Source organism: Echinops telfairi, unplaced genomic scaffold (assembly GCF_000313985.2).
Source record: "Echinops telfairi isolate 266 unplaced genomic scaffold, ASM31398v2 ScPeMD7_1;HRSCAF=3_0, whole genome shotgun sequence".
Taxonomy (NCBI): Eukaryota; Metazoa; Chordata; class Mammalia; order Afrosoricida; family Tenrecidae; genus Echinops; species Echinops telfairi.
This window is the reverse complement of record NW_022103896.1, coordinates 57,580,621-57,605,200: the sequence shown is the minus strand read 5'-3', so window position 1 is coordinate 57,605,200 and position 24,580 is coordinate 57,580,621. Positions and strand designations below refer to the sequence as shown.

The 24,580-nt window shown below is 36.7% G+C and overlaps 1 protein-coding gene across 1 annotated transcript in view; it reads right to left on the bottom strand.

The window, feature by feature from the left end:
* Positions 1 to 514: 514 nt before the first annotated feature.
* The window catches only part of SNX16 (sorting nexin 16), a 30,997-nt gene continuing 6,931 nt past the window's right edge, over positions 515 to 24,580 (bottom strand). Inside the window, exons 3-8 of the mRNA XM_045286514.1 lie at positions 20,226 to 20,312; positions 16,207 to 16,355; positions 7,719 to 7,788; positions 2,383 to 2,519; positions 1,784 to 1,903; positions 515 to 930 (exon numbers count right to left, since the gene is read on the bottom strand). Coding sequence (XP_045142449.1) covers positions 834 to 930; positions 1,784 to 1,903; positions 2,383 to 2,519; positions 7,719 to 7,788; positions 16,207 to 16,355; positions 20,226 to 20,312 — 660 coding nt within the window. The 3' untranslated portion in view covers positions 515 to 833. The remainder of the gene's footprint in view (positions 931 to 1,783; positions 1,904 to 2,382; positions 2,520 to 7,718; positions 7,789 to 16,206; positions 16,356 to 20,225; positions 20,313 to 24,580) is intronic.

The following is a 24,580-nucleotide window of genomic DNA, read 5'->3' as shown; positions in this document are numbered from 1 at the left end:
AGCACTTTGTAGCATATATGGCTTTTGTTCTGGAATTGCTTCCCGTCTGCTTAGAACCTACATCTTCAAGAGTACGCCTTGATTCGAAAAGGAGGTAGTGTTCTGAAAAGGCAAACTCCCGAATTCTATAGGTAAAGATTTAAGATTAAGATTCTAGGGAAGACAGAGAAGTATAATAATGCATACAATAAATTACCTTGATATTAATGAATTATCTTTTTAAATCAAGGCTACTTTTATAACTTAGCTCTGTGATTATAGCTCTTTCAAATAGTTTTCCTTTGGTATTAGAGGGTTATTTCCTCTACTCTTCATTTAGAAATGGTAAAAATGTCAACATTTACTATTCAACTTGTCATCTTTACTGTGCTGCTCATTAATTTAAACCATTAATGAAAATCTATCCTGTCAGAGATACACAGAAATATGTCACCCATATAGAAACATGCAATTCATTTCTCTTTGACTAATATAATTGATCATTTAAATAAATTAATTAAAAAACAGACACACATTAATTTGGAGCAAAATATATTGGCAAAACACCATAATCTTTTATGTACAGCAGTTAAGAATATGAACTTGGTAGCAGAATTCTAACGAGACGGTTTGACTGGATCGAATACAAAAGCTGGATAAAGAAGGGTTAAAAAGCAACAGTCAGTATATTTCCTATTCCAATAACATATTTTTTCTTATGTAAACTTTATACACATGCATTCTTGCTTTTCATCTGTAAATGTTTCAGAGTCCTTTTGAAAAAAGTATTTGCCACTCACTTCTACATTTCCTGAAATGTCACAATAGAGGGCGGTGCCTGTGCCTGAGCCCTATCAGTCGCCTTCAGCATCGTATGCCACTTCTGCGACTTCTATCTCCGACACACAATTTTCAGGTTCACTGTAACTTGAGCACAGTTTATTATCAGCTCTACAAAAGAAGAGAGCAAGAAACACATCTAATGAAAGGATGGAATACTTATTTCATACGCTTTTACATTTATAAATCTTTTTACCTTTTAACAAGAACAGGTATTCAACATTCAAGCAAAAATTTAATCTTTATTATCTTATCACTGTCAAGGAACATCTATGGAGAGATATTTTTAACTCTCAGAGCCCTAACTACTATTTAGCAATAAACATCATCTCATTTTTAACTACACTTACCAACATACCATTTGTTTTCATAATTACAGTTTAACCTCTACCACTAAAGAAGTAACACTTGCCTTGGATTTATATATAATGAAAATTCCATGAGCTGTCAAATATAGTACCTTTTCATCAGTCCTTTTAGGCAAGTCGGGTGGTTTCTATTAAGTAATTTGCCAAGATTTAAAAAAATAATTAAAGAATGAGTCAGCATCCAACCAACACAGACTTAGTTTCAGAGGAAGTCATGGCTAACATAACTATGGATGCCAAAGACCCAGTTTTAGGGAGACCCTAGAGCAATGCTTCTTTACCTTCCTGATGCTGCGACCCTCTCATACAGTTCCTCATGTTGTGGAGATCCCTCCCAACCATAAAATCATTTTCGTTGCTACTTCATCACTGTAATTTTGCTACTGTTATGAATCGAGCAACCCCTGTGAAAGGGTCGTTCGACCACCAAAGGGGTCATGACCCACAGGTTGAGAATTGCTGTCCTAGAGTATCTATTGTCCTTCCCTGCTTTGCTCAGATGTATGACAAAATAAAACGGAGTTAATAAAAACACTAAGATAGGGCCACTTCCTTGCAACTACTCAAACTGCTATAATAAACAGAACATTAGATACCTAGATTCTTCATCCAAGGCCACTTGATCAGACTCAAGTACAGAAGAAGTCGCCTTTAGGATTTTCCCATTTCCTGTTCCTGTTATGTACAGTGATTCTTCAGGTTCTAAAGACAATGCTCTGAAAATTAATCACATTAAAAAGTTATTTTCTATGAATAAAACATGTAGAAGTTTACTGCTGATAATATGCATGGCTTCAGTAGTATTTATGTTAATGTTGTAATATAGGTAATAAAGTACAGGAGGGAGTTAGCAGAGAAATTAGTGCTTATGACTAACTCACAATAATCCTTGCCTCAATTCAACACATGCTGATGAGAAGGCAAACTAAAGCTTTCACATGTGAAAAGTTGGCAGAAATCCCCAGAACCAAAGATATACTTTAAATCGGTTGAAATATGCAATATGTATTTTGTTAAGTAGCTGGACACTAATTTTCTGAATGTTTCTCATCCCTTCTTCAAATGTTTGATCTTCTAAAAAATAATCAACACAGAAGCAGAGCGTTCCTAAATCACATTAACGTACAAAGGGCATCAAACCCAGATCATCAGAGGTTGAACCAGTCAGACTAAAATGGCAAGCGCCACAGCACACCTAATTCTGTTCTCTACAGTGTCTATATGCAGTTGCTTCTCGCCGAGCTGTTTCTTCAGCGATTCCACCTCCTTTTGTTTCTCAAGTAGTTCTTTCTGTAAGCGGTAGTTTGTTTCTTCTAAAGTTTCACAGAAAGCCTGAAAACAAAACACAAAAACCAAAACACATGCAGAAAATAAAATTACTTACGTAGTCTTTTTCTCAAGACCGTTACTCAAGAGTTAAAGACCAAAGTCATATGTGTAAAACTCAGTACTTTGTCCTCTCTCATCTTTTTATCTCTGTTACCTTGATTCTCTTTTATTCCCCAACTACCAGAGACCTTTCTTGAGAATGATCATAGTAGTAAGCCTGTATGGCTGAGTGGATAGTTTACATCCCTCACCCTCTGTTGGAGTCGGGGTAGGGGTGGGGGTGGGGGTGACTAATACCCTGTGCTATAATTTCTCTCCTACTTTATCTATTTTTGCCCATCCCTACATGATTAGATGTAAAAAAACAAACCCCCGAACAATGGTTCTATATCTAGGATGCTAAACACTGATGAAATAAGGGTGAAAACAAAGAAAACAAAATCCTACCATAAAGAGTGTTGACCAACTTTGTCATTGCCCCTATTAGCTACCACTTCTTCACTGCGGCTTCCCTCCATTCCCTTCCAACTCCCACACTACTGTCCCTGTCACTGCTCCAGACCTAGCGGATGAGCCTCCGCTCTGCGTGAGAAAAACTACAAATCACAGACCCGCTGAACCCTAACTAGATGCGTATCCATGTTCATCCCGTCTTCTTGCCTACAAGGCTAGGTCCATCACTTGGTTCTTCAAGTTAAGAAGAGCTTTAATATATACTCTCGAATTTTCAATCCTTTTCACTGGCCTGGCTGCATTTCTGAAGCTTGTTAAATAAACCCTAAACATCTCTCACATGTAAAAACCATTACTTTCTTGACTATTAAGTCTTTCTAACTCTTCCTTTTCTTACAAAATGAGCTATAAATATGTGTTTTTAATCCCCTAAATTTAACCCCCATTCATTACTCAAACCATTAAACTAAGGAATTTAGTATTATCTTTTTGATTGATTATGCCTAAGCAAAAGCAAACAATTACCTCTTAATTGTCAAACCCAAAGGAATCTTGATATTTTAATTTTTCATTATGTATTAGGTGAGGTTCACAGAGCAGGTCACTAGTTTTTGGCTTGGTTTTGCCTATCTCCCTTTTGTTGGATATTATCTTCTCCTTCATACCTCTCTACCTGATAGCATATGACACCCCTTTTCTTCCTTCCTCTCCCATCCCTGGTTAACCACCAGGACTGGAGTCTCAGCATAAGAACAAAACATAACATATGTTGGAGACAGTGTGGAGACATTAGAACCCTCAAACACTGCTAGGGGGATGATCAAACAGGACAACCACTGAGGAAGGCATCAGGGCACTTCCTCAAGCAACTGGAAATAGCAAGACCATACGACCAGCTACTACTTCCTTCTAGCTGCTACATCCCTGAAAGAAACAAGGAACGGAGTGTGAACACAGAAACGCACAGTCATGCTCACTACGGAACCATTCCCATTAGGAAAGCACTGTTCTAAGTTACCTTCTCCCCTTACCTGGGGATTTTATCTATATATAAAACACATGCAATCATCTTTCAATATAATAATTTTTCTAGGTCTTTATAAAATTTCCTGGTTCCTTTCTAACTTTGACAGTTAACTCTTAGCCTTAGAGCTGATCTTAGGCATTTATAAAAATTTTATCCTTAAAGAAAGTTATCCTTGATTATCTTCTCTTGCCATACATGCTATACATGCCACCTGGACAATTATACTTAATCTTACCACTTTAGTTATGTCCTATTCTATGTGTAATTGATTTTCAATTTACTAATTTATTTTTGACTAGTCGCCAGTACCAAACATCACCCAAATGCATATCAAACACACTGAAATTCACTGTCATTGAGTCAATCCTGACTCAGTGTACCTTCAGTGCAGGGTAAAACTGCCCACTGGGTAAAACTGCCCACTAAACTCATCAGCATCTCTTGTACTTATAACATTTCCCTTGTGACACAGTTGAATTACATGGTACGACTCTTTTACGCACAGTACTCTTTGAACCTCCCACAGAATAACTGAGAGGGACCAGACAAACAGGGTGTGAGAAACTCCGCTGTGGGAATTGGTTGGTTTTGCCATCCTTTTGGGTATAAAGTGAGCCATCTCAGAAGCATGAAGAGGGAGTCTCACGACTATCAAGAAAGAAGCCATGAGTGGAGCATGTCTTTGGAACCCTGCAATGCCTGTGTGGGAGCGGCGGCGGCGGCAGCAATAGAAGTGGAACCCAGAGCATGAGACAGTGCGGCTCATGGAATGAGTAGTTGACTGCTTTCAGGCAGGAGACTGGCTCACTGAGTGGGGTACTCTATGGACATCTATTAGCACTAATAAATTTTCTCAAGAATTTTGTCTTGGATTAATCCACAATCAATGCTCATGGGAGCAACAGTCAAGAGGTCAAATGATGCATTGCAATGGGTAGCTGAAAGGCAAGAATGTCACTTTGAAGACTAACGACCCAAGCCATGGTATTTTGAATTGTCTCCTATACAGGTGAAATTTGGACACTGAATGAAGAAGACAAAAAAAAAGTCAATGCATTTGCAGTCTGGTCAAAAGAACAAACAAATTTGTCTGGAAGAAGTATAGCCAGAAAGCTCCTCAGAGGCAAGGATAGAGAGACTCCATCTGATATACTCTGGACACGCTGTTAGGAAGGGTAGCATGCTTGGTAAAGAAAAGGGGCAGTGAAAAAAGGAAGGGCCCTCCACAAAATGGACGGACACATGGCTGCGACAATGTGCTCAACTACAAGAATAACTGTGAGGATGGTGTGGGCTGGACACGTTTTGTTATGTTGTGCATGGGGTCGCTGTGAGTCAGAACTGCTTTGATGGTACCTAACCCCCACAATGGAGTTTTATAACACTTGCCAGAGGAGAGAAGGGGGTAGGTGGCCAGCTGCCTGAGGACCAGCGAGGGTCTTGTCTGTGGGCGTGGCTCAGAATGGGAGCTATGGACAAAGGACCTAAATCCGTAATGTTTCTGATCCTGACTTGTAACTTGGCTTTCTTACCCTCCATAATCCCGAGTACTGTCTGTGAGCTCTGTGTGGTCACTGCAATCGGTTATTGAGCCCAACAGCGCGGTAGAGGGTCAAGAAAGGTATTGTTGGGATGAAAACAAAGTTGGGCAGTAGAGGCATGTCTGATTCTGCCTTGTAAGAGTTCCCCTTGGCTGGGTTCGGAGTTAGAAACTCCTTTCTCTACTGAAACTGGGGGAGGTTTGGCTTTAAGCTGAACTGTAACACTAGTAAACTATCTGGCAACCTCCCAATTTTTTCTCCACCAAGCTGGTGTTCTTAAAAATAGATCTGATCATGCTACCTGTAATTCAATACTGCTTACAGAACATGATCAAATCTTTGCCTTGGCCAAAAAGTGCCTTAAGGTGGGCTATGTCTTCTACTCCAGTTTCACAGCATGGTCTATTAGCCTTCCCTTTCCTCTCTTCTTCTGCATGCCTATGTTCAATCAAATTGAACTGCTTTTAGTTTCTCAATACCTGTGTTAATACAAGTGGGAACACATAAAATTATCTGGCTTGTTTTTTCATCTAACCACATAAGACATAGAGTGTATAAAAAATTTCCACATATAAAATTTGGAGTACATTCACAACATTATGAAATAAGGAACGGGTTTCAATCAATACTGAAATAGAATACAAAACAGAAAAAAACCCACAATTTCCACTACTAAAAATATGGTCGACCAGAAATATGAATTCTTCTAGTTATAAAACACTTAAACTTTTTAAGAGCTACTCAGATAAGAAAGACAAATTATCGAGGGTAAGATGAAGAGTAATTATGACCACTGTCATAAACACAAGCATGGATAACACAAGTGAGAGAGCGAAGCGGGGACCAGTAGCAGATGCGGATTTGGTTACCTCAGAGCTGGGTTTGGAACGCCAGGATGGGGCAAGAAAGGAGAAGTCAAGCAGATTCCTTCTTAGGAGGATCGAGAGACCAGAAATGTAATACTTAGTGAAAAAGAAAGGAACTTAAAGAAATAAACCATTAACAAAAGGCATTCTTCAATGCAGAAATATAAGATTGCCTGTCTCATCATGGCTTTTAGATGGGTGAGATAGTCTCTTCTGAAGAATCTATAAACATTATTCAATGTCCATGTGAATTTTGAATTTGAATTTACCCTATTACAGTTGTCCAGAACACCCAAACTGAGAAATTAACAAATAAGTCAAGCAAGCCAACAAGCAAGCAAGCAACAATGACATTTAAATTATTCCATCAGAAAGAAAGACAAACTTCATGAAGTGAATCAACTCCCTCAACCTATGATCCCTGCTGACAGTTCTACTGAAAGTTAATTTACAGTCCACACTTACAAAGCACACTGGAAACAATCCAACATGAAAGAAAAGGAGCAGATCCATCAAACGGATGATCAGAATCATACAGAATCTAGCTCACAGAACTATTAGACAAAGACCATAATATAAGACTGAAATATGACTTGAAAATATATTTAAGACTTATTAAAAAATAAGGTATACAAATTAAGCAATGTAAGAAACAAGTCAAACAGAAAGTCAAGAAATGCAATGATATAGTCAGTAAGATTTAAAATCTGAAAGACATCACAAACTCACCAATTAAATGTTTCATTTTAAAGCGAATAATTATTTAGGAAAAGACTTGCACACAGGCATAGCCAGTCTATTGTTACCAAATCTGCTAGTGAATCTAGCCTACTGCGTCAATAAATAGGCCACTTTAATACGTCAATGAATGTAATATGAGTAGCATTCAGGCATGGACTGAATGGACAATCACTTCTACCTCTCATGAAAACAAAACAATCAACTTTTAAATTTGATTTTAAGGGGAGGTTCTCTATTCTGACACTTCGATGGAATCATATATTACATAATACTTTAAAATGTATTAAAATAAATGCTCATTTTCTCCCCCACCCCCCAACAATAGTAAGGAGAACACAATGAAGGATTTTAGCGGCTTACTGACTATATTACATGTGTTTAATTTTCTTTTTCACTTAACTAACTCCATGTGTCCCAACCAAAATAAAACCCCTGAACTAAACATTAAAAACATTCTGAACAAAATTACCAGAGTCTGAAATTATAATATCCTGCTAGGCTATCAAAGAAACAATGTCGTTTTGTACTGTATTATTTGTTTCTCTTTCCATGTGACACATAATACAGCACTTACCCTGCTTTCTTCTAGGCTATCAAATGGACCCGGTGGATCATCCAGACAAAGAAATTCTCTCACTGCAAGGCTTTTCAAAGGGAAAAAAAAAATTGAAGTTTACAAGAAATAGCTGAAAGCAAGTCACTGATGGTGAGGCTACATAGTGCTTTAAGCCAGGTGGTTTCGCTGCTACACCAAAGTAAACTAAGCAGGCGGGTCTTCATAAGGTAATCAAGTATAAACGTCCAATTTATGAAAGTTACACAGATTTCAAGCTAGCTTCTAAGGTCTTGTAAATACAAACAGAGACTTGAAGTTCTTTATTCCATAAAAACTTATAGGGCATAAAACAAATTTAGAATAACTATACAGGAGACCAATCTAATTGGTAAATAACATCTTTATTTTTAAGAAAATGATTCTCAAAGAAATAGACTGAACCAAATTAACAAAGCCATTATTCTGTTGTGAATAAATGTAATATATCATTTGTAATTCATTGTTTTTTAAGTGGATGTTTCTTCAGTACTTAAAACTGGCTTTCCAACTTTGGTTTAAAAACACTGTGTAGATTTCTTCTGCTTCAGTTGGACTCGGTAGAGGAAAATACCCCAAAGGTGATTCCAATCCAAAGACAGACATAAATCCGTGGAGGGAGAAATGTTTGAATGTGAGTCGAAACTGACTAGATGGCAGTGTGTTTGGCTTTTCTTTTAAAAAATTTGGACACATTTCCCTCTACCAGCCCCAAGAAAGAAGCCATCACCCCTGCTTTGAACACTGGCCTGAAATTTATTTGAAGTCAACAGGTATTTATTGAATGTCTACGTGTACTATGATTCTGCTTGTTGATTTTCTATATATTATCACTGACTATGCAAAGGCATTCAATGGTGTTGACTATAGCTTTCAATGGTGTGGACCATAACCAATTATGGATAGATGTGGGAAGAAAGGGAATTCCAGAACACTTCTTGTACATGGATCAAGAGGTAGTTGTGAGAACAGACAAGGGAACCCTGCATGGTTTAAAATCAAGAAAGGTATGTGTCAGGGTTACATCCTTTCACCATACTTATTCAATCTGTACTCTAGCGAAAAACAGAGAAGCTGGATCACAAGAAGATGAATGCTGTGTCAGGACTGGAGGAAAGTTTATGAACAACTTGTGATACGCAGGTGACACAACCTTGCTTGCTGAAAGTGAGGAGGCGCTTGCTGATGAATGTCAAAGATTGCAGCTTCCAGTATGTATTACAATTCGAACAAAAAATCATATCAGTGGGTACCTACCTTCCTGATATGATCGCTGAAGACAAATGTGTGCATAAGCAAATGTGGTGAAGAAAGCTGATGGTGCCTGGCTATCAAAAGATATAGCATCTGGGATTTTAAAGCTTGAAGATAAACAAGTGGCCATCTAGCACAGAAGCAACAAAGCCCACATGGAAGAAATACACCAGCCTGTGTGACGATGGAGTGTCGAAGGGATCAGTTATCAGGCTTCAAAGAACTAAAAATCATATCATTGTAAATGAGGGGGAGTGCAGAGTGGAGACCCAAAGCCCATCTGTAGGCAACTGGACACCCCCTTACAGAAGGGTCAAGTGGAGGAGACGAGCCAGTCAGGGTGCAGGGCAGCAATGATGAAACATACAACTTTCCTCTAGTTCTTAAATGCTTCCTTCCCCCACTATCATGATCCCAATTCTACCTTACAAATCTGGCTAGATTAGAGGATGTAGACTGGTACAGATAGGAACTGGGAACACAGGGAATCCAGGACAGATGATCCCTTCAGGACCAATGGTGAGAGTGGCAATGCCTGGAGGGTGGAGGGAAGGTGCAGTAGAAAGAGGGAACCAATTACAAGGATCTACATATAATCTCCTCCCTGGAGGGTAGACAACAGAAGTGGGTGAAGGGAGACGTTGGACAGTGTAAGATATGACAAAATAATAATAATTTATAAATTATCAAGGGTTCATGAAGGGAAGGGTGGCGGGGAGGGAGGGGGAAAAAGGAGGATTTGATATCAAGGGCTCAAGTAGAAAGCAAATGTTTTGAGAATGATGATGGCAACAAATGTACAAATGTGCTTCACACAATGGATGTATGTATGGATTGCGATAAGAATTTTATGAGCCCCCAATAAAATGATTAAAAAAAAACAAACAAAAATTTTCACTACTAGACCAGTGGGTAAAATCATGATAAACAAACAAAAGACTGAAATTGTCAAAGATTTTGTCCTGCTTGGTTCCACAATCAATGCTCACGGAAGCAGCGAGAAATCAAACAATGCGATGCATTGGGTAAACCTGCTGCACAAGACTTCTTTGAAGTGTTGAAAAGCAAGGACTGCAGGGGCAGTGAGTTAGTAGAGACTTGCAGACAAAGTCTCTCACTTTCACCAAACCACCTTTCCCTGGATGGGACTGGTAAGATGGTGGAGGAAGATACTGAAAGTTGCTCATTCTGTTGTATATAGGCTGGCTAGGAATCGGAACCTAGTTGACAGCACCCAACAAGGAAGTCTTCACTTCTCTGTGTAGTTAACACTCCATCCTCAGGCCTTTCTTCACTGCTTCATGGCTCTGTCCTTGGCTCACATTGGGTGCTACTGTACTACTTACTCCTCCCAGCTAGACCAGGCTAATTGACTCAGACTCAGTTCAACTACTATCTCTTCCTGGAAGCCTTCTCTAACTAAATCTCTGTTCTTTACCCTCTAATAGGCTCAGCAGTCTTCTAGGTGTTACTGTAGCACCTTACAGAAGATCCCTTTTCTAGGATGTATTAAGTCCAATGATTAGTATTATCTCTTTACCAAGCACTATTCCACTGAGGTAAGAGACACATTACCAGATCATGCCGACTTCGTCCAAATTAACTAGCACAGCGTAGGTCACCCAATAAGCAAACTCACTGCCACTGACTTTGTTCTAACTCACAGTGACACTTCAGGACAGTTTAGACCTGCCCCTATGAATTTACCACTGTATATCTTTACAGGAACAGAATGCCTCATCTTCTCCCACAGCGTAAGTATTTAATCATTAATTAATTCTGAAATCGAAGCAATTAGAAAAAAAACAGCAGTATAAAGAATATCAGAACTAAAATCCAATGTTGGGAACATTACAAGTATCAAACTTGAGATGGATTTTAATTTTCAACAGCTACTTCTACTTTCATAAGTTAAGCTAGAAAGACTTATTGTTATTGTCTCCTTGGTTTCCTTTTCTTGATTTTGGCTGACTTCATTCTATCTTGTATTCTTTTATATTTTCCAAACATATGCCTAGAGTAAAAACTGTCAGTAGCATTCATGTATGAAGTTGAAAGGTATTGCCACAAAACAAGACATACCATAAAATAAAAATATTTTAAATATAACAATTATGCATAAGATTTTACTCTTTCTATCCATCTTTACACAGCTTTCACCCGGACACACTGAGTTTCAATGCTATTCTTAGTATAGGACCATTATTTATTTCTTGTGAATTTTGAAAATACTCCATTTCATCTGGAAAGTCTTTCTTTACATTCTTCCTGCTAGTTCAAATCTCACTAGCTCTTTAAAATCTAGCTTAAATGTCACTCTTTAAGAATTTCTCGAAACAATAGTTCTCTTTCTTGTCTGAGCATGTCTCCTGCCTACTCAGTTTGGTTTTTTTTTTTTGGTCTCAAACAGGATCAGTATCTATCTGTGTATAATAGTTATACCACCATAGAGTAGAAACTAAACAAATATTTAAGGAGCCCAGGTGGTATAGTGGATGCCCTAGTGGAGTAGTGGTTAAGCGTTGGGCTCTTAACCACAAGGTTAGCAGTTTGAAACTACCAGCTGCTCCATGAAAAAAAACCTAGGCTTTCTATTCTCATAAAGATTTAGTCTTGGCAGGGCAAGATATAACAAAATACCTATTTATAAACTATCAAGGGCTCATGAGGGAGGGAGGGGAAAAATGAGGACCTAATGTCGGGGGTTTAAGTAGAGAGAAAATGTTTTGAGAATGATGTACAAATGCGCTTTACACAATTGATGTGTGTATGGATTGCGATAACAGTTGTATGAGCCCCTAATAAAATGTTTAAAAAAAAAAAAGATTTAGTCTTGGAAACCCACAGGGGCAGATCCACTTTGTCCTGTTCAGTCGCTGAGTCAAAATTGACTCAATGGCAATGGGTTTGTTTTTTGAGTTGGTGGCATGTAAGTAATGATTTGGACTGCGGAGCGCAAGGTCAGCAGTTTGAAAACAATAGCTGCTACAAGAGGCTTTCTGCTCCCATAAAGATGTGTAGTCTTGGAAACCCACAGGGGTAGTTCTACTCAGTCCTGTAGGATTGCTGAGTCAGAAGTGACTTAATGGCAGTGAGTTTGAAATAAGTATTTGTTTAATAATTAAAGCCTCTAATAAACTTTTATTGGTGAAATATTCATTTTTATGTTAATTAGTATTCTGTTAACACATTTCAAATTATCTGCAAACATTCAGCCCACAGTCCTTAATATCTTCTCAGATCTTAGTCCCAGTTTTTCTTCAGTACAGTTAAAGAACCTCTTTATAAACTGTCATGGAAGTGCGTAATGGCTAAAAGCCAATATAAAAGTTAAATAACTGTTGTGAAGTACTAAGGGTATCAGAAAGGGGGAACAATATATAATGAATTAATATTAAATTATTTTTTTGCAGTATAAAGATAAGAATTGTTTCCGTGTTGCCATTTCAAGCAATATTCTCAAATGTAGCGTGCTGTTTACATAAAGGACCCTGGGCGGCTCAAGTGGTTTATGCTCCCGGTAACAAAAGATAGGCAGTTTGAAACTACCAGCACTGCTAAAGAAGATAATGTCTGGTGATCAGCTTGTATAGATAACAGCCAAGTCAAGCCTTACGGAGCAGTTCTCTCTGCTACACACACAGGGTGCCGGGAGTCGGAGGCAGTGGCACACAACAACAATGTGTTCACAAAGGAATTATCTGGGATGCTTACTTTTTGTAAGGAGAGATTTCCTTTCTTCTCTTTCAACCAGAAAACAAAACAAATCAAAGCAAAACCTTTACTCAACCTTCTCTTCTCTTACGTTTTTAGATATAATCAAGCTTTTATCAACCAACTATGGGAATTTGGATTGTGAGGCTATTAAACACCTTTGTTGTGTAGCGCACAACAGTAATATTGATGGCAGACCACTGTAGTAATTTGGCTCTTGTCACTTTGATAATTAGTCCCCCTTTTAACAACAGGAACTGTCTTGAGGAGTGGGAGGTATTTCTAGAGTATAATCTCAAAAACACATTAAGCGCCATTTCTGTTTTAATGGCTCAATCTTCAACTAATAAATGGCTGTTTGGCAACTTCAGATTTTCTACATATGGCTGAATTATTTGTTTCTGACACATACCCATCTTCTTATTCAAATTTTAATCACCCTTCAATGCATTCAGATCCTACATCCTAATTCAAGCATTGCTTGGCCATTGTAAACAACACCGACCTTCCTTTTCTGGAAGGTCTACAATGCATTATCATCCCATGGAGCAGTTTATGAACTAGACTGTTCACACAGAAGCCGAATTTCTCCAGATGAATTTAAGGTCAAAGAGTATACCCTTAGCTTCTTTTATAATGTTCCTATCATGATATAGGGGAAACCTTATGATACTGAGAAATAACCTCTATTCTCATTTTTGGACCAATAATTTATTTAAAACCTCTCGCAGCAAAAAGTAAAATACACTATCCATCAAACAAAAAAAAGGCAGTAGGCACAATGAACTTTGTTTTGAGTCCAACTTAAGTAATTTAATTGCATTCCTGAAATATGTGTAATGATATACGACAAAAGTAGGTAGGCAAATGAATGCAATGCACACTAGATTCTTTCATTCAAGAATTTTCTATAACCTTTAATACACTAGGAATGTAAAATGAAATGTCTGCTCAACTATTTGACTATGGGACCTTTCTTTCCTTGAAAAATCTCTATTTAAAAGCTGAACAATGCCAATACCACTATTCTGATATTCAAGATTGTTCCTAGCATTGCCTACATTATTAAGAATTGTTATCAGTAATTAAAAAGAGATGGCACACCTAAACCTGCCAATCCAAATACACTTTCACTATTCAGGAAAATTATGGTTACAAGTTGAGTTTATTTACTTGATTCATATTTAATATTTTATTAAATAACAGTATAGTCATTCGTAGAATTTGATTTTAATTCACTACAATATTTCAAATACAGAAACACAAATTACTCTGTTTTTTAACAGATAAGAAAAGGTAAAATATGTTTACTTTTTAAAAAAAATCATTTTATTGGGGGCTCATAGAGCTCTTATCACAATCCATACATACATCCATTATGTCAAGCACACTGTACATATGTTGCCATCATCATTTTCTTTTCTTTTTTAAAAAAATTGTTTTATTAGGGGCTCATACAACTACTGAAAGTCTATTTCCATGGGCTGGTATAACATACAGTTTTATAAAAAAAGCTTGCTTTATGATGCTAGTGGGTCTTGGTTTTCATTCCTACTTTATGTGTGTGCCTACATTTACACCATTCTTCTTTTGTGAGAGATGTGAAAACTGAAATATGAAATACCCACTTTCTCACTATTTAAAGCATACGGTCGATTTGTTTTGTCATATTTGTGTCAATCGTCTTTTCTACATCAACAATGCAACTGTGGATACCACCAAGTCTTTCATCGACTGAGCAAATATAACTGAGCACCTACTCTGTGTCAGGCCCTGTGCTAAGCCACAGACAGTGAACGACACCTAAAACAGACGCATGGTCTGCTATTGTGAATCAGGCAGTTTGGTGAAGGCAACACAAATAAGTCAAAGAAACAATTGAAACTGACATGGTATGAAAGAAAAATACCAAGCAGCCATTCTATGAGAGAAATTCTACTGAAAATATGAGTGATTAGTGCTTTTCCAGTTCTCTTAAGGCAGAGCTAGTAACTGCAGAGCACACAGGGAAAGTTACTTCAGTACACACAGTGACGATCTTAAGGTATCAGGATCAATGCTCAGAAAGAGTTGAGAAGGGCCGGTGCAGACACAATGAGAAAGAACCGACTGGTCTTTGGTGGGGATAGCAGTAGGAGAGGAGCACAGGAGGAAAGGTCAAGGAAGTGAAGTTTGTGTTGAAATGTGAGGGAATGTACAGGGGTTTTCTAGGCCAGGGGTAGGTGGGGTAGTAGTGAGAAAGGTAACCTTTCCAGATGAGGGGACAGCATATTTGAAGACCTTAAGAGAAAACAAATAAAGAATCATATAAAGACCAATGTGAGTGACATTCAGAGAATAAGGAGCAGACAGGACAATGAAACATGAGGTTGGAAAGGTGGTGATTAGGCAGGGGTCAGAAAGAATAATTAACTAGATTACATTGCAAAAAGGCCATTGGGGAATGTCTGCAGTGATTAAAGGCAAGAAACAACCGCTTAGACTAGTTAGTGTGCAGAGATGGGGTGGAGAAAAGTAGACAGACTGAAGTGGCCTTTAAAGTGTAGAGGGAGACGGTTGAGTGGCATGTATCAAGAGTGACATCTGGATGCATGGTGGTGCTGAAAAATGATGATGCAAAGATCTGCAGAATAAGCGATATATTTTCTTTTTGGTCTGAGGTAACTGACATATTCAAAGGAGATGTCAAGGAGGCAATTGGATGAGAGCTGGGAGTGGCCTGTGTTGTAGGTCTTCAGTTAGAATAATTGGTAGATTAAGGGGGAATGGGAAAGGATCTCAAAGAGCATCAAGCATAGGCAGCCCACATTGCAATGTAAAAAGTGTATCTACAATATGTTTTATATTTATACAAAAAAGAAAAAACAGAGGAAAAAGAGGTAGAACAAGTGAGACAGATGGTTTTCTTTCCATCTGAGATGTAATTAATTCCTTAATAAGGCCCTTCTAACCATCCCTTATGTGCTGTATTATAAATTCTAGCCTTTTTTATGCCTGTGACAATAATTCCATTTTGGAGAGTTCTCTGATAGGCTAAGTGATTATTAGTGTTTTCACTTTCTCTTCTATATAAATTAAGTCAATTTAATACTTTTCATGCTTTTGCATTAGTATGGAGAAATATAAAGAATGATCTATATCCTCCAAACAATATAGTACAATTATTAACCCAAAACATGAATATGTAAACTCACTTAAAAAAAAAGGTTAAAATATTAGTTTTAAAATCAAGTTACTATTAGTTAGTTTAAATTTTGTTGTTGGCTGTTACAAACTGAATTTTGACTTTACCAAACCTTAAAAAAAATTTTTTTCTTAGTAAAAAGCAAGCGCCAAAAAGGGCTTACCTGAAAGCAAGAAAATTCCATGTAGTCCCTTCTTCAAAAAGACAAGCGATTTCTACCCTACATATTCTGCTCCAACAACTATGTTGCTAGATTTATTGTTAGTTTAAGTCAGTTGTTGGAAAGTTTTTATTGTATTATTTTAATTTGTTACATACCAGTTAGCAATGTCCTTATGAGCTACTAAATTTTGAAGAAATGCTTGTAATCCCAATTGTCTATCTTCTAAGAAGTCAGCATTGTAATTATCTTTAAACCAGCGTTTTGGTGGAAGTGCTAGTCGAAAACCTGGAAACATCTCTTTTAACTGGAAAAGAAAATACAACATGCGACTCAATTACATCAATTCTACAAAAGTTATCTTGACTATGAGAAAGTATTAATCAAACTTAAATGAATTAAAGCCAGGTCAGCTCGTTATGCCTGATGGCTTTATTTTTTTATTTCTATCAGTGACATATAGTTAAAAGTGTTAGCTGTCTGATAGCAACTACACGTACTAAAAATACTTTATGTCAAGCAAGCTAGATGAGAAAAAGAAAACTGTTGCGATAACTGAAAACAAACTCTAGTGATAACAATCTGATATTAAAGATCATGCAGTTTGATTAAAATTATTTCATAGTGTATAAGTCATACTTAAATATTATTTTATTTCATTTACCTATGTGTAACTATTTTAACTAAACAGCATAAGGCATTTGACTACGTTAGCTGTATCATGAAGAGTTCATATACTCAACATGGCCAAAATGTTTTCTTCTATCATTTCACTGTGAAATGGGGAAATTGCCTTATATATATTAACAGAATGTATTGAAATTATACATTAACTACTAAAAGACTTAAAATGTCCCAGCTGCCAGCTCTTATATTTCTGAGAAGACAGTTGCTGTGTTGAAGAAGCACGGCCACTAGAGTTGGCCCGAGCTCGACTCACTTCCACGCACAGCACCCCACGCCTCTTCACCAGCATTCCTGGTCTGACTATCTATATCCAGAAAGGTGTAAGTCTTCCTTACTGCATGTGGTCCTACGAGTTCTATGCAACGCGTGCGTACTGTTCTTCTGTCTCTCTTTGAAAGGGGGATGTGGAGGAGGAGGGCTAAACCACCCCCATTTCTCTAGATAAAAAGGGTTAGTTCTAAACTTATCCTACTTAAAATGGAGTCTGCTTAATTTTCAAAAATTTATAAAATTTGAAAATTACATACAAAACTATGGCAATTTTAAAGGAAAAGTTTTTGTGACATTAAATTCTTTACACATTTTTTTGTCATTCATATTTTTTGTATTGATAATTTTGTGTACATAATTTGTTTTATTTTCTACTAAAAGAGACTTTAAAGGAAAACTAAAAGTTCCTTTTATCTGGTAACTTTATAAATGACTTCGATCTTCCTGTTTAAGCACCTAAAAAAATTAAGAGCATAGAATTACAGGCTTCTAATCCAATGAAGCTATGGAGCAGTAATAAAATTCATTTTTGATGATACTAAATTATAAACACCTCTTTAATATCTTAGCTCCTAAAAAAAATACATCTCAACAGCACCTGAATAAAGGCTAAAAACAGTTTGGCATTTTCTAACTTTTACATTGAAGCTGAGGCTGGTGGAGTGGCAGAAATGATCTGCAGTCAGAGAACTGCCAACGCACATAAACAGGGTTTTGCACCATCAAACATTAAAGTGCGGACTAACGAAAGAAGTGCTAAGCCATCCAGAGGAGGAAAGTGAAGCTGTTAAAAGGGAAAGAACAGGGTCAATAACGTTTCCTCTTCTAAGCACCTGTCTGTCAAAATGAGAGGCATTTCTGGCTGTTCTAAGGTAATCTTGCTTGGTCCCTCAGACACATTATAAATCACTCGCTGCTACTCTTGGTAAAAATGATTTTTCTCTTGGTTTCCAAAATACCGAAGACTTGCCAACTATCCCTCACCATTTTCCTCTGGCTCTCTGGACAGCACTTTACTTAATCAGTTACCTATAGGTAAGGTAGGCTGGTTCCAATTTTTAACTATTAAGCACATAGTAAAACACAAACAAAATGAGAATAAATAAAACACTCTGGTAAGTATCCTTAGGGCTAAAACTTGCCCATATCCATGAGTTGTATAGGCTAAATGCCAGCAACGTGATTATGTCAGAATTATGGAAAATGTTAGGTTGTCCTGTATAAAGGCTAATTTAGTAAAAATATCACTGAAATGTTTATCAACTTGATAAATTTAAAAGTTCCTTTATTTATCCTGGGATTTTTGTCATATTAAATACTTTACATATTTATTGGTCATTCATATTTCTTCTATGGATTACTCTGTTTACAACATTTGTTTTATTTTCTACTTTTAGCTATATAATTTTTTAGTCCTTTTTACAAATACAAGTTTACTATTACATTATTTGCTTCATATGTATAGCAGGAAGAAATGTAGACGGTTCCATGACCTTTGCCACTGGTTTTACGTATGTAACTTTGTTATGTCACTTGCTGATTCTGACTCCTAGTGAATCTACAAGCCAGAGTAGAACTGCCCCATAGGGTTCCAAGGCTCTAATTTTTTCTTGTGGGGGAGCACATAGTCCACATATCATACATTTAACAGTTCATTCCTATCAAGAAGAGCTGTACTATCATGACCACAATCAATTTTTGAAGATTTTCTTCTTTCTTGTACTCATTGTTATTAGCTCCCCATTTCCCTCAAATATCCCCGTCACACCCCCAAGAAACCATTAATCCAGTTAAGTTTCTATAGATATACGTATCTTGGGTTTCATACATAGAAAAATATATACACAAACACACAGAAATCTAACAATAACAACTTAGAGAAAAACCTCAATTGAAAAGCAGAAAATATTAAACACTAGCAGAAATTTTCTAAGTGGTGAAAAGGAAGAGCAAATAATAAAGTATTATATTTTACCCTAACTGCGTCTGCAATTATCCACTTCCCAATGCACTCTGCACGCCAGCAAGGGCGTTCACATCCCTGGTCTGTGCTCAGAGGGATCTACCAGAGACTTAATCCATGTGTACTTCACCTGCACCGATTTTTTTTAACTAAAACAACTTTTATATGGATCAAAAGAGACACCAAATGATAAGATACTACATTTTAACCTAACTACATCTGCCATCACCGACTTTATAATGCTCTCAGTCTGATAACAAGGCTTTTTCAAATACCTAGAATCTATATATTGACTCTTCCACTGTCATCTATAACCTTCTAGAAACCAGTGGTTCGCAACTTAAGCTGTTACTATTCCTTCCTTTGGAATTGGATTATGTTATTCACAATTTTTTTTTGTAAGTAAGATTGCCACAGCTCTTCTGTGGAGTGGCTGGTGGTTCAAATCACTGATCGTTTGGATAGGAACTGAACACTGAGCCACTGTACCACACAGTAAAAAAGAGTTCTTAGATGTAATCACGATGACTAATCAGCTAACTTTAAGATGCGGAGATTAGCTGTAGTCTTATATTAGCCCTTCAAAAGCAGAGAGTTTTCTCTGGCTGATGGCCAAAGAAAGTCAGAGATTCAAAGAACAAGAAGGATTTGATATACTATTGCTGGCTTTAAAGAGGGAGAACGTACAAGGACCAGAGTGCAGTCTCTAGGAGCTTTAACAGTCATCGAGGAAATGGGAACCCTGATTCTCAAACTTCAAGGAATGGAATACGGTCAAAAACCTAAATGAGCAGGAAGAAGTTTCTTCTCCAGTAACCCCAGGTAAGTGCCAAGTTTGGCCGATAGCTTGATTTTGACTCCTAAAAACCTAATTAGTGAGCCTACTGAAACCAGGCAATAATAAGCTGATACGATTTTAAGCCACTACGTTTGTGGTTATTTGTTATTATGTAACATGAAGAAAGTAACACAATGTTAAATTAATTTTTGTTCATTTGTTCTTGTAATCATATAATTTGGAGGTCTTACTATATGTCTCTCCAAATCTACAGTTATATAATAATTTTTCTTTTACCAATTTCCAGGTATAACACTTTAACTGCTTTCTTAGTAAAAATAAAACCGTTTATTGATTGGCGTCTAGGCTACTAGAGCAAAATAAAAACTTTCAGTCAAAGAATTAACACCAAGGGGAAAAAAAGTACAAGAAAATGAAGTCTAAGGAAAAGTCAGTTTTGGATTTATTAAACAACTTACTCTGTCATTAAGTCTAGAGAAGTCAGTGTATCTTCTAAAAACTACCCAGCTTTCTTCTGGAGTTTTCTTTACTAGTATTTTATATACCTATATAAAGAAAAAAGTAAAGTTATTTAAAGTTCAAACAAAATATTTTAAAATCACTTGACAACTAAGATTAAAACTACTTAATTTTTATTCAGTTTATGTAAGAGATGTAAACTAGGATACTTTTAAGTTCTAGCTATTTGGAATGCATTAAAGAATAAAGCTTTAAAATTTCATATCAACATCTGTGAATGCTAGTCTTAAAGACAATCACTTAGGAGTATTTTTGAAATGGTGATATCAAAATATAGATATTACATGGATCATAAATAATCAAAATATTGTTACTTGTCACTAAAAGCAAACTTTTAAAGCTATATTATATGACAAATTTGAGGCAAAATGTTTTTGATGTGCCCACAATAACACTGAACTCATCAGCTTCCAAATATGCTTGATGTCAAAATATTCTAGGGCTAACAGATTGATTATGCTTGAAGCTGTGAAAAAGAGCCACTCTTCCTACATAATTAATTTTTTCACTCAATAACTATGATGCAGTTTTCAAATATGACCAATGCTTTAATATTAAAAGCTGAAATCCAAACTAAAACAGCTACCATAGTAGATAAGAAGTGCACATTTTTGTAAATAAGTATAATTATCTGGGTTATTAAAATAGAAAAACTTGGCTGAAACAAGTCTATATATTTTTAAAGAGCGAACTCTGGAGAAACTATCTTATAAATATAGTTTTAAATTTTATTTTGAGAAATGGTGCTGGGTGTCAACAGTTTGAAACCACCTCCTGCTTGTCAGGGGAAAGAGGGGGCTTTCTGCTCCGGTCATCAGTTCCAGGTTCGGAAGCGCACAGCGGCAGTTCCACCTGCCCGAGAGTGCTGCTCTGAGCTGGCATCGACTGGAGGGCAGTGAGTGGTTTTGAGAAAGTGCTACTTGTGACAGAGGTAAAGATAGCTTTCCTAGAAGGTTTTAGTACAGTGTTCTGGGACATGGTACATTTACGGTATCTGTTGAATGAGTGAAACTCTTCAAGAAAAAAGAACTTCTTAGAGGTGGCTATGTAATCATTTTCAACTGTAGTTCTAGAGCTGCACTCTATCCACATTGGCTACTGACCACTAAAATACAAGTAGACCAAAGTGAAATGTGGAATGAGTATAAGAAACACAAGATTTCAAAGACTTTGTATGAAAAAATGCAAAGTTTTATCATTAAAATCTTTTTAATTAATAAATCATTTCATTAGGGGCTCTTAAAAGTTCTTATAACAATCCATAAATCAATTGTATCAAACACATTTGTCCATATGTTGCCATCATCATTTTCAAAACATTTCCTTCTGCTTGAGCCCTTGGTATCAGCTTTCTTTCCTCTCCCTCCCTTGTCCTTCTACCCTCCATCAACCCCTGATAAATTATAAATTATTATTTTCATATCTTACACCTCCGCTATCTCCTTTCACCATTTCTGTTGTTCGTCCCCCTGGGGGAGGGAGGTGTTATATGCCATTTGGTGACCCGTTCCTCCCCCTTCTCCCCCTACCCTCATGTTATCATTAAAATGGTTTTAATCTTGATTAAATGTTGGAATCAAACTTTGGATATAATACATTAAATAAAATATAAAAATAATTTAGCTATTTCTTGTGGCTCCTAGAAAACTTTAATTATAAATGCCCCTTGTATTTATGGATCATCTATTTCTTTTGGACAGTGCTGTTCTTGGGATTATTTATTATTTAGGGATTATAGATTATGCTTCCCATTCGAATTTTCTCCCTTTCTAACTGCTCGCTCAGCTTTTAAGGGAGGAGTGTCAGCAAGGGGTAATAATAAATCCCTCAGCTTTGATGTAAGACACCAACTCACTTATCTTTGCAACACAAAAGACAGGGAGCAAGATTATTTGGATATCCTTTAAAGTCTGCAGAAAGTTCTGATCTAAGATAGTTGTACTAGGAATACAAAAGAAACATTGTTTTTAGAAGTCAGTAGGAAAAAAATGGTGGATGGGTGGTATTGGCTTTAAAACTTTGAGCATGTATGCTTGTTACATGAAAAAAGTTAATTCCATAGGATGATTAAGTTTATTAAAAAACAATCCATATGCACTTCATTTAATCCATATGCACCCATTTTGGAAAATGAACCCTGCCCCATCCCCCAACTAAATGACTACATTTCCTCAGTGGGTCCTAAACATTCTGTTCCACTTGGAAAGACATAATGTAGACTTTTGTGTTGTTTCTTCTCTAGAATGCTGACTTTCTAGCATTCTATTTATCTAAGTAGTGTTCTTTAAAAGAAAACTTTATAGATAGTACTGATTATTCCCTCCTCTATGCTTAAATAATGCACTTTCTATGTAGTTCACTTTTAAGGGTTTTTAAACAACTTACAGTGAATTATAAAATACATACAGAAAAAGTACATTAATCATAAGCATCACACTTGATGAATTTCCACAAAGGCACTACGCACTCAGAGGAGGACACAGAACATAATCAATGGCAGAAGCCTACCAACCTTATGCTTCTTTCCCAGCCCCAGTTCCCATCCACTCCCAATCATATTTTGTTTAAAAACCCCTTTGGAAGGCTTTTGACACTCTCTATATTATCAGATCTCAATAGTCAATCTGAATATTTTCTTCAGTTAAGGGCTCAATTCAAACGAACATATCCAGGAAAAATTATTTTACAAACTCAAGACTCAAGCTTGTGTCTCCAGCTGTCTTCTGCATGGAATTCTATACATTTCCACCTACAATGGGGATCCAAAAAGTCCATGACAAAATTGAACAAGAAGATAATGGAATTTTCCTATGAACTTTTTGAGGCCCCCTCATACATGTACTTTCACACATATACATACACAAAGTATCCTCACACACACACATCCCACATATATTCATACATACACATACCGTACTTAACATCACCATCTCAATATCTAATAGACTCTAACAGACATCTCACTCAAGCACGTCTAAAACCAAATCCTGATCTTCCTCTCATCTAATTAAATAGCAATCTTATTATTCTCATTCTACAGGCACAAAACATGGGGTCAATTTCTTTTTCTCCTGTGCCACTTCTAAGTCATCAGGAAATACTGTTGGCTCTACCTTCAAAATATACTTAGAATTCAGCAATACTGTATCACAGGATCTGCTGTGCCCAATCACCACCATGTCTCTCGGACTTCTGCAAAATCTAACTTTATCGTCAGATCTTCCTCCATGAAAGCCTTTTAAAACATTTAGTTAAATGGCTCTTAAAAAACACAAAACAAAAAATCTTTTAAGAGTTCCATTTCATTCAAAGTAAAATCCAAAGTTCTTACAGTAAGCTAGAATGGTCAGTATGATCTGCCACTCTCTTACCTTTACCTGTTATCTCATCATCTCCACCTCTCTCTGTGTACTCTGCTCTCAGCCACAAGGACCTCTGCAGTTGTCTTCGCTGAGATAATCTTTTATGTGAGATCTTCCTAAATCTTCTCGGTGAGACCTTGGCTGACAGCGATCACCATCCCAGCTTTGGAGAAACTCCTTACCCCACTGCCATGCTTTATTTTCTCTGTAGCATGTGTCCTCGTACCACGTTAGAGGGCTTTCCTCGTTCACCTATTTCTTACTCTTTTAACTTTCTTTACTTCTTCCTCTTTAGTGTCTTGGAAAACGTTATATTGGCATTCAACTATATTAAATACCCACAAACTTGTATTTACACACATTTCACCTCAATTAATGTCAAACATTCACTTCTCCTTAATAAAGGTAAATCAATGTAAAAAACGAATCACAAGCTTATTATTTCCAAAATGAATCTCTCAAAAAAAAAAATCAGTTCCACAGACATGCCTTTCTATCAGAGGTTTTGAGAAAACGTTAACTCCAAAGATCAAATCTCTTTTTAAACAATTTTTCTCAATATTTCTTTCTTGAATTTCTTCCCATTCTCCCACAAATTTACAGTATGAAATGTTGACTTAAAAACATCATGGTTGTTAGATACAATGTCAACATGCATCAATTAGCAATGAACAAAAAGCAAGTAGGAAAAAAAATGCTCATAAGAATAATAGAAACATCCATACCTAGAAATAGGGGTAACTAAAATATGTAAGACCTGGGCACTGAAAATTACAAAACATAATTCATAATTTAAATAAGTTAAATAAATTAAATTTGTTGTACAAGGCTCAATATTGTCAATATTGTGCTCCCTAGAGTTATCTGTAGATTCAGCACATGCCAATGCAAAGGGCCAAGAAGAGCAAGCCAATCCTGAAAACGGATCTCCA